We start from the raw sequence: 10,550 nt of genomic DNA on the forward strand, positions 1-10,550 counted from the left end.
AGGTTTACTTCACATTTTGTAAGAGTTATAATTTTTCCAAAAAGTTTGACCCCTTGTGGGGTGGTACATGATAAAGTCGGTCAATATTTTCATTCTCGTAACTGACATAGCACTGATACAAATATTAGGATTTACCAAGTTTGAGCCAAATCGAATGATCCCTTTTGTTTTATGCGGCAAATTATTTTCTGGGAAAATGTTGGTATTTTGTGAGGGAGGTACCAGAAGGAGTGGACTCAACTCCGAATTCGATCCAAGTTCGACAATAATATTACGATGTACCTAGTTTGGATCAAATCGGATACTCCCTTCGAGAGTTATCGTACGCACCAGCCAGACAGACAGACGGACGAACACCCCTAGATCGACTCCAAATGTCCTGAAGGCCCAAATATACCTGGGGTCTAGAACCTCTGTATCTATATGGCTGAGGGTATCAAAATTCCTAAAAATGCTGTAACAATAAAGTTAATATGGAGATAATTAATGTAAAAAAAAATAATTGTTTATTTCCAAACATCCCAACACAGTTTCGGTTAAATTTGAAAAACTATTAAAAATGTTTGATAACAAGTAAAAAGTAGTAAAAAACAACTAAAAAAAACCAAAAGTTCTACCGAGCCGAACTTTTTTATACCCTCTATAAGTTTTAAAGTAATATTATGTCTGTAAATGCCGAAATTCTAGTATTTAGGAGTATGGGTCACTTCTTTTAGTAGGAATATCAAATTCAAATTTAAAACAATTCTGTAGCAAGTAAAAAGGCATAAGTTTGTAAGTTCGGCCGGGCCGAACTTTGAATACCCTCCACCATTTGGAACGAATTTGGCAATTCTCAAAAACAATAAAATCCTTTAAAAATGCTGTTAAAATCTTAAAAACACCGAATGTAGCTGTTACATAAGGGTCTATACGACGACATGGACCTGCATAGGTAACTTTTGTCATAAGCCATTACAATATTCAAATGCGAAACTTGAAAAAAATCTGTTTATAATGTATCTAAAATCATCAAAATACCGAATATAGGGAGGTACCATGGGGGTTATAAAAAGTGGTCCTGCACAAACAATTTTCTGCTGTTGTATCCATTACGAACTTCAAATACGAAATTTTAAATAATTCCGGTAAATAATGTCGTTAAAATCATAAAAATACCAAATATCGGGGGCTACCGTTATATGGGGGCTATAGGAAGACGTGGACCTGCACAGACAATTTTCTGTCTTAGGCTGTAGCATGGTAGAAGAATATAGGTAGATGCATCAACGCTTGGGAACAACAATCTTTGCAAATGTTAAAGATTTTTCATTCAAGATTTTCAATTCCAAAATCGGTTGTTTTTGTTATGTTTCGCATTTGAATGTTGTAATGGCTTATGACAAAAGTTACCTATGCAGGTCCATGTCGTCGTATAGACCCTAATGTAACAGCTACATTCGGTGTTTTTAAGATTTTAACAGCATTTTTAAAGGATTTTATTGTTTTTGAGAATTGCCAAATTCGTTCCAAATGGTGGAGGGTATTCAAAGTTCGGCCCGGCCGAACTTACAAACTTATGCCTTTTTACTTGCTACAGAATTGTTTTAAATTTGAATTTGATATTCCTACTAAAAGAAGTGACCCATACTCCTAAATACTAGAATTTCGGCATTTACAGACATAATATTACTTTAAAACTTATAGAGGGTATAAAAAAGTTCGGCTCGGTAGAACTTTTGGTTTTTTTAGTTGTTTTTTACTACTTTTTACTTGTTATCAAACATTTTTAATAGTTTTTCAAATTTAACCGAAACTGTGTTGGGATGTTTGGAAATAAACAATTATTTTTTTTACATTAATTATCTCCATATTAACTTTATTGTTACAGCATTTTTAGGAATTTTGATACCCTCAGCCATATAGCTACAGAGGTTCTAGACCCCAGGTATATTTGGGCCTTCAGGACATTTGGAGTCGATCTAGGGGTGTTCGTCCGTCTGTCTGTCTGGCTGGTGCGTACGATAACTCTCGAAGGGAGTATCCGATTTGATCCAAACTAGGTACATCGTAATATTATTGTCGAACTTGGATCGAATTCGGAGTTGAGTCCACTCCTTCTGGTACCTCCCTCACAAAACACCAACATTTTCCCAGAAAATAATTTGCCGCATAAAACAAAAGGGATCATTCGATTTGGCTCAAACTTGGTAAATCCTAATATTTGTATCAGTGCTATGTCAGTTACGAGAATGAAAATATTGACCGACTTTATCATGTACCACCCCACAAGGGGTCAAACTTTTTGGAAAAATTATAACTCTTACAAAATGTGAAGTAAACCTCCGATAGTCTTCAAATTTCACACATCCCAATATGTACATTACCACAAGATATGGTGTGCACTTGGCATATATCGGCCTACTTCTTCTGGTACCTCTCCCACAAAGGGCCAATATTTTGAATAAATTCGAATTGATCATCCAATACTCTTAAAATGTCTTACATCTCAATGTTTTTACTAAAATAACGTCTGGTGTGAAGATGGAATATATAAGACCATTTGTTCTGGCACTTCCCCCACAAATGGTTAAAGTTTGGAATATCTCCTACAAAATGCGAATTAAGCATTCGATCCATTCTTAGCTTCACCCATTTCAATATTTCCCCTAACACAAGGTCTGATGTGTATCTTCCCCACAATAAGTTAACATTTTGTATAATTATTATGTCATAGCATGGAAGACAAGTCAGCGATTCTTATCAAACTTGGTTTATTTTAATATTTCTCTCACTTCTTTTGGTACCTCCCTCACAATGGAGGGAACATGGACAAAAAACAGCGATTTCCATCAAACTCCCTGTATTTCAATATTTCTGTTAACTATAGAGGGTGAGACAAAAACAAAAACTGCAACAAAGTCAGTTATAATTTTTATATTTTTATACCCTCCACCATAGTATGGAGGGTATATTAAGTTTGTCATTCCGTTTGCAACACCTCGAAATACACATTTTAGACTCAACAAAGTATATATATTCTTGATCAGCATAAAATCGTAAGTCGATTTAGCAATGCCCGTCCGTTTGTCCGTCTGTCCATCTGAAAACGGGTCATGTAGGTCCACGTCTTCGTATAGCCCCCATATAACGGTACCTCCCGATATTCGGTATTTTGATGATTTTAGCGACATTATTTACCGGAATTATTTCACATTTGTATTTGAAGCTCGTTATGGATACTACAGCCTATGCCAGAAAATTGTCTGCCCAAGTCCTCGTTTTATAACCCCCACGGTTTCTCCCTATATTCGGTACTTCGATGATTTTAGCTACATTATAAACAGACTTTTTTCAAGTTTCGCATTTGAATATTGGAATAGCTTGTGACAAAAATTTCCAATGCAGATCCAAGTCGTCGTATAGGCCCTAATATACCGCTATATTCGGTATTTTTATGATTTTAGTAGAATTTTTAACGGATTTTATTTTTTTGAAAATTGCCAAATATGTACCAAATGGTGGAGGGTATTCAAAGTTCGGCCCGGTCGAACTTACAGCTTTTTTACTTGTTTTTTATACCCTACAACACTATGTGTTGGCGGTATTATAAGTTTGATTGGCCAAATATGCGCTTTATGTATTTCCAGCCTTATAGCTTGTTTTAAACTAGTTTTAAGTTAATTTTAAACCAATTTATTTCCCCGCGGGGTGAACTAACTTATCGGCTGGTATTCTTCTTAAAAGAACAAAGGAGCTTTAGGTTGACTTAGTTCACTTTAAGTCCATAACTTATACTTGTTAGCCCTACGCTCCTTTTGTTCTTTTACGAAGAAGCTAGCCGATAACTTAAGGCAGTCAAAAAAAGCCTTTTATGTATTCTCAACTTAATGCTCCTTTGTCTTTAACGAAGAAGCCAATCGATAACTTAAGCCATAAAAAACCTTCTATGTATTTGCACTTTGGGATTTCTTTGCGATTTAAGTTTTACTCTAATCACTATTTTATGCACATATACCATGTAGGGTAAGTGTGCCTAAGTTCGGCATGTCCCAGTAGTCGGCACTTTTTATTTTTAAGCCCAAATAAATGAAACTATTATAACTAAATATATTTTGTTTACTTCAAATATATTGTCAGCTATCTTGGTGTACAATTTCGCTGAGAAAAGATCATTTATTCTAATAAAAATTAAATTTTTGTCTATGAAGGTCCTCAACAATCCATATTCTTAAGAAAAGTACAATAAAGACGTCGAATCAGTTTAACTAAACAAAAATATTATATTTCAATGAATTAATTTATTATTATTATTAATTATTCTTACAAAAAATGGTATGCCGACTGTTGGAAAATGCCATACCGACAATTGACAACGGGTGCCGACTACTGGCAAAAAAGCATTGTTTTAATAAAACTACAAATTTATGAAATTTAATAAAAAGTTGTTAAAACATTATTTATTATTGCAAAAACTATACAAAGTTTCGAATCTGAATAAATTAACGTTGTAATAATTGTAAAGTTACACTCAGAATGGTGAGCGATTAAAAACGCGAAAATCCTAAAAGTGCCGACTACTGGTACACTTACCCTACATATTTATGAGTCAAACAGGAATTACCACTTTGCAATAATTAAACTTTAGAGATAAGTAAATTAAATCAATAACAAGCCGTCATGCCATCATCAAATCTGCTATGTTTGTTCATAATTTGAACAAATTATGACATAATTTCACAGATGACAATTACAGCTCCCCAAAAACTATTCATATAAATAGAACAACTAAACTGGAGTATAGTCATCATTTATCACCAACCCTATATTCACGACCATCTCTCTTCACATCATTACACCTCGAGCTTTTAACCTCGCACGAAACAAAAAAAAATGGCAAAATATTTATTTGCATTGTCAGTTCTGTGCATTTTTGGAATTGCTGCATCCTTGGAGAAACAAGAGACGGAGGATGATTTAATGTCTAAAATGGAAACGTGCAAAACTGAAGCTGGAGCAACAGATGGTAATTATGTACAATTTTTTAATTCATTACTACTTTTTATACCCTCCACAATACTATGGAGGGTATATAAATTTTGTCATTCCGTTTGTAACTCCTCGAAATACTCATGTCAGACCCAACAAAGTACATATATTCTTGATCAGCGTAAAATTCTAAGTCGATTTAGCGATGTCCGTCTGTCTGTCCGTCTGTCTGTCCGTCTGTCTGTCTGTTGTAATCACGCTATCGTTCGAATGAATTGAGATAGATGGCTAAAATTTTGCACACATGTTTATTTTTCCAGTAAGCAGGTTAAGTTCGTAAATGGGCCATGTAGGTCCACGTTTTCATATAGCCCCCATATAACGGTTCCTCCCTATATTCGGTATTTTGATAATTTTAGTGACATTATTCACCGGAATTGTTTCAAATTTGGTATTTGAAGTTCCAAATGGATACTACACCCTAAGATAGAAAATTGTCTGTGCAAGTCCATGTCTTCATATAGCCCCCATGTAACGGCCCCTCCCGATATTCGGTATTTTGATGATTTTAACGACATTATTCACGGGAATTGTTTCAAATTTGGTACATTAAGTTCAAAATGGATACTACACCCTAAGACAAAAAATTGTCTGTGCAGGTCCACGTCTTCGTATAGCCCCCATATAACAGTACCTCCCGATATTCGGTATTTTGATGATTTTAACGACATTATTCACGGGAATTGTTTCAAATTTGGTACATGAAGTTCAAAATGGATACTACACCCTAAGACAAAAAATTGTCTGTACCTCCCTATATTTAGTATTTTGGTGATTTTAGCGACTTATTCACCGGAATTGTTTCAAAATTGGTATTTGAAGTTCGTTATGGGAACTACAGTCTGTGACAGAAAACTGTCTGTGCGGGTCCAGGTCTTCGTATATGCCCCATTTATCAGTACCTCTTATATTCGGTATTTTGACGATTTTAAGTACAATACCCACCGAAATTGTTTGAGATGTGGTATCTGAAGTTCATAATGGATGCTACAGCCTGTGACAGAAAATTGTCTATGCTGGTCCAGATCTTCGCAATTTAACGGCACCTCCTTATATACGATATTTTGATGATTTTAGCTTCATTACTCACCATTTATTTCAAGTTTCGAATTTGAATATTATATTTTGAAAATTTCCAAATTCGTTGCAAATGGTGGACGGCATTAAAAGTTCGTCCCGGCCGAACTTACTGCTTTTTAACTTGTTTTTAAATAATTAAATTACAATGATTCGTATATTTGCCGTCCTCTCTGTCATGAGTTTTATCCCGATTAATGTTAACTATCGAAAACATACGTTGTATTTATTGTGATTGATCAAATGACACCAGTGACAGAGATGGGTACTAACTTTCTATGCAGAAAAAAATGACAAGGTAAATTACTGAAAAATGCAGAGCTGGATATCGTTATTTTTAATGAGACTACCTTGAAATAATTGTAGCACACTGTAACTATGGTTACATTAATTTTTACAAATTCTTAAAAATTTATTGAAAAAAAAAATTATTTATTGATCAAATTTTAGAATAAGTTTAGATTTGTTCGAATTTTTCACTTTCGACACGAATTATAGCCTTCAAATGGCCAATGAAACCGTCACACGGTGCCCAAATGTTGCTCTGCGGTATTTTGGCCCGCTGGAAATGAAGCGAGGAACCTCATTTTGTAACCATTCTTGGGTGGCGCGTGCTGAATGCGAAGGTTCTGAGTCCTGTTGGAATGTCCAAAGTTTGCGGCCAAAATGTGCCGCGTGCCCAAGGCTTTAATAAACCCTCCAGAATATTTTCACGATAATATTCGGCATTTATTCTGATGCCACGGTTGATACGAGCGGAGCGAAGAGTGACCATCGATGCACAGGTGCACATTTTCAGCTGACCTCTTTGGCAAGTAAACACGATAATTTTGTTTGTTTACAAACTTCTGGACAACGAATGTTTTCTCATCGGAGAAAACCAAATTCGGCAGTTCACCACTTTCGGGCAAACGAAGCAACTCTTTAGCTCTTTTGAGTCTATTTTCTTTCTGTTGCGGTGTAAGTTCTTGCACTATTTGGAATTTCAAGGGCATTACCCCGAGCTCATTTTTCAATATTTGCTGCATAAAATATAGCGTTCAGCTAACGAGCCATTTTTCGGCCACTGCAACGCGGGTTTTGATCAAGTCGCTTCTTTTCTTTTCGAACCATTTCTGCCGATGTTGCTATTTTCTTCCGTCCACTTCTTTGACGTCTGGCTATCACGTAACGAGCGATGGTACGAGACACAATAGATTTATTCACATTTAAATGCTGGAGTGCTCTAACGATAGCCACTTGAGGTTTTTCAGCCAAATATAAAAAATCACACTATCACGCTTGAATTCCATCACGTATAATTTTTTTCTGGAAAATTCTCACCAAAATGCTTTTGTACGCTTGTAAACCATATAAACCATATAATGAGCTGTCACTGGAATAATTTTAACAGCTGTCGGACAAGTGACGGCCTGAAGTTTGTTGCAGTTTTTTCATCTCAACCTGTACAGCCCAGAAATACCTCTGTCAAGTTTTATCAAGATCGGTTGGACTTTGAGTAAAAAAAGGAAAAAATGCAGAACTAGCAGATACTTGTAATCTTTAATGTAGATCTCGATCTTCAATTTTTGCTCCTCCACCATTCTTTGTGAATTTCCACGAACGAAAATACCCACATAAAATTCATTTTTCTCAAACTTTCAGCTGATCTCAAAGCAATTGTGGCACAAAATTCTTCATCAACAGCTGAAGGGAAATGTTTGCGCTCTTGCCTCATGAAAAAATACGAAATGGTAAGATTTCTATTCAAGTAAAAATAATATGAAATCACTGAAACCTCACATAATTTGTCATCCAACAGATGACTGTCAATGGCACATTCGTCCCTGACATTGCCCTTAAATACGCTGAAAGATACGCTGATGGCGATGCCGAAAAACTAAAGAAAGCCAAAGAAATCGTAAAATCCTGCGCTCGGATTAAAGTATCGCCTGACCATTGCCAAGCTGCTGAACAATACAGCAAATGCTTAATGAAAAAGGCTGCGGATCGTGGGCTAACGCAATTCAAATTGTAATTGAGCATGGATCTAATGATGGAAGTCTCGAATAGATTTCCCAGAAATAACTGAATTTTTAGAATATTGATAATTTTTAGAGAAATTTTCTGCAAATTACATATTTATATCGCTCTTTATTTTTAATTTCAATGTTAAATATGGCACAACCAGAAGGGTAGAATAATTTTAAAAGAACTCGGAAACCTGCAATTCAGCACATAGTCTTATTGTAGCAAATAGAATTTTTAAAAACGCAACAATTGGTATTCTTTATTTTACATTTTTTTTCACAAAATTTTTATATTAAAGAACAGTCACAAAACATGAATAGAATGTTAAGCTTAAAACAATTGCAATTACTTAACCAGTAAGGAAAAGTCAAAAGTCTGGCGGGGTCGACATATGATACCCTACACCACTATGCATATTTATTAGAGCTCCCGTAAAAAAATGAATTTATTTGAAGTAGATCATACCACCAATCAACATTTGGCTTTATGGGAGGCACTTCCAATTCTGAATCTATTTTCACTTAATTTGGAGACATTTTAGTATTGCATACCAAATAAAATTGCTATAAAGTGCATGAGAAGCATTATATTAAAAAACCAGTAAAGAAAGTCTTAAAGTCGGGCGGAGCCGACTTTATGATACCCTACACCACATTGCTAATTTAGTAGAACTGCTCATAACAATTAAAAGTCTTTATTTGAGAATTCAATCATACACGCTATGACTATAATTATAATTTAAAATTCAAAGGACTAAATATGCCGAAGCATTTGTATCTTTTAAATTCGGACATGTATTGCCCATTTGGTGCACAATCAATTTGAAATCGGATAAAAATATATATGGGAGCTATATCCAAATCGGAACCGATCGCGATAAAATTTGGCAAAGATATTTCTGAGGTGTATTTGATATATTTCTCTGACAAAAATATATAACAAATATGACAAATCGGATGAAAAGTATATATGGGAGCTATAGCTATATCTGAACCGATCTTCACCAATTTTGGCATACTAGCTTCTAGATTAAATTCGGTCGTAAATGCCAAATTTCATCCTATTTGGGCAAATATTAGACGTTTGGTGCACAATCAAAGGTATATTGGACGAAGTTATATGTGGGAGCTATATCCAAATCGGAACCGATCTCGATAAAATTTGGCAAAGATATTTCTGAGGTGTATTTCCCTGACAAAAATATATAACAAATATGACAAATCGGATGAACAGTATATATGGGAGCTATAGCTATATCTGAACCGATCTTCACCGAATTTGGCATACCAGCTTCTAGACTAAATTCGGTCGTAAGTGCCAAATTTCATCCCATTTGGGCAAATATTAGACGTTTGGTGCACAATCAAAGGTAAATCGAACGAAGTTATATATGGGAGCTATATCCAAATCTGAACCGATCTCGATAAAATTTAGCAAAGGTATTTTTGAGCTGTATTTGATATATTTCCCCAAATATTGTTGTTACAGAGTGCATATTACGGCTGTGGAGGACAAAAATAACAAATCTAATGAACAATATATTTGGGAGCTATAGCTATATCTGAACCGATTTCGATCAAATTAGGCATACTTATTTTGAGGTCCAATCTGATCGTACGTACAAAATTTCATACTATTCGGACTGATATTACACGTTTGGTGCACAGTAAAAGGCAAATCGGACGAAGGGAGCTATATCTAAATTTTTACTGATTATCTCCAATTTCAATAGTGTTCGTCTTTGTTTTGTGCAAAATTTCATCTGGATAGGGCAATAAATGCGAACTGTACTTTGTTTACAAAAATACATGGACAGACGGACAGAAGGACGGACGGACGGACATGCATAAATCGACTTAGAATGTGATTCTATGCAGATCATCAAAAGGAACTATGGGTCTATCTCGTTTCCTTTTGCCTGTTACAAACAAATGCACAAAGCCATAATACCCTGACCACCTTGTAGTGTAGGGTATAAAAAGGATTTATGGTACTTTGAATTACGAATCGCATCGTATGAACCTTGTACACTATTTTGAGTGCGAACAACACATTTCAATTCCAATAGGAACATGGCAAGCCTCGGAATCTTTTATAAAATGCGAATTCGAATATTACGCCCATCCGAACACTTCAGCAGTGCATTGACCTCATCCAACTTTTGTATGAAATGATCCATCATATTTATGTGCATTCATGTATAAACATTCAATTAAATTAATAGATATTATAATTCAATTAATGGTTAATTAATGATTGTTTCTAAATTATTCTAACAATGTATATTGATTAACATACAAACAGTCTGACTAAACTCTGTCTAATTGACATTGAATATATTTTTAAATGAAGAACCTTATAATTTAACGGCTAAATAAATTTCATATTTTCTTCTAATAAATAGCCATCAGAATTTTCAAAATATAACGAGTTTG

The 10,550-nt window shown here is 34.9% G+C and overlaps 1 protein-coding gene across 1 annotated transcript; it reads left to right on the forward strand.

The window, feature by feature from the left end:
* The first annotated feature begins 4,761 nt into the window (after positions 1–4,761).
* LOC101892855 (general odorant-binding protein 28a-like) lies at positions 4,762–8,333 on the forward strand. Its single transcript, XM_005184442.3, has 3 exons — positions 4,762–5,005; positions 7,750–7,838; positions 7,907–8,333. The coding sequence occupies exons 1-3, from the start codon at positions 4,873–4,875 to the stop codon at positions 8,120–8,122; spliced, it is 438 nt and encodes a 145-aa protein (XP_005184499.1). The 5' UTR covers positions 4,762–4,872; the 3' UTR covers positions 8,123–8,333.
* Positions 8,334–10,550: the final 2,217 nt, after the last annotated feature.

This window comes from Musca domestica, unplaced genomic scaffold (genome assembly GCF_030504385.1).
Source record: "Musca domestica strain aabys unplaced genomic scaffold, Musca_domestica.polishedcontigs.V.1.1 13, whole genome shotgun sequence".
Lineage (NCBI taxonomy): Eukaryota > Metazoa > Arthropoda > Insecta > Diptera > Muscidae > Musca > Musca domestica.

Excerpts from the sequence above, each read along its gene's own strand:
- LOC101892855 (XM_005184442.3), top strand. The coding sequence starts at position 4,873 with ATGGCAAAATATTTATTTGCATTGTCAGTTCTGTGCATTTTTGGAATT. Across the intron at positions 5,006-7,749 it reads TGAAGCTGGAGCAACAGATG|CTGATCTCAAAGCAATTGTG; the intron begins GTAATTATGTAC and ends TCAAACTTTCAG. Across the intron at positions 7,839-7,906 it reads TCATGAAAAAATACGAAATG|ATGACTGTCAATGGCACATT; the intron begins GTAAGATTTCTA and ends GTCATCCAACAG.